The sequence below is a fragment of the Myotis davidii genome, unplaced genomic scaffold, assembly GCF_000327345.1.
Source record: "Myotis davidii unplaced genomic scaffold, ASM32734v1 scaffold685, whole genome shotgun sequence".
NCBI classification, from domain to species: domain Eukaryota; kingdom Metazoa; phylum Chordata; class Mammalia; order Chiroptera; family Vespertilionidae; genus Myotis; species Myotis davidii.
Window position 1 is genome coordinate 1,286,382 of NW_006295823.1, and position 450 is coordinate 1,286,831.

At 66.4% G+C, this 450-nt stretch overlaps 1 protein-coding gene across 1 annotated transcript in view; it reads right to left on the minus strand.

Moving 5' to 3' along the window:
- KIF21B (kinesin family member 21B) overlaps window positions 1–450 on the minus strand; it is a 74,244-nt gene that overhangs the window by 58,311 nt on the left and 15,483 nt on the right. Inside the window, 2 exon segments of the mRNA XM_015568449.1 lie at window positions 4–100; window positions 212–317. Of these exon segments, the coding sequence (XP_015423935.1) occupies window positions 4–100; window positions 212–317 (203 nt within the window).

Here is a 450-nt window from a genome sequence, read left to right on the forward strand (position 1 = left end):
CGCCGTTGGCGTCCTCATGGATCTTGATGTTGGACCGGCGGTGGCGGGCGTCGGGGTCCCGGGTGGCGTCGAAGAGGTCCAGGATCTCCTCGTTGTAGAGCTAAGCAAGGAGGGGGAGGGGGGCGGAAGAGACAGCGGCTGGGCTCACATCTATAGACCAGCTCCATTCTGCAGATGGGGAAACTGAGGCCCTGGGAGGTTCCCGGCCGACCCTGTCCCTCAGGTTCTGGATTCCACGGCCTTTGACCTGGACAGGGGTGGGGGTGGCAGGGCCCTCCCGCGGCTGCTCCTCCCCCAGGATCCAGGCTTTGGCAGGCCTGGCAGGAGGCCGGGGACCAGGGCCAAGGGGACTCGGGTTCTAGGTCCAGATACAGACACGACCAGGATCGGGGCGAATCCTGTGATGTCGCTGCCTGGGAAGGGCGGGGTGGGGGGCGGTCCCCGATTTGG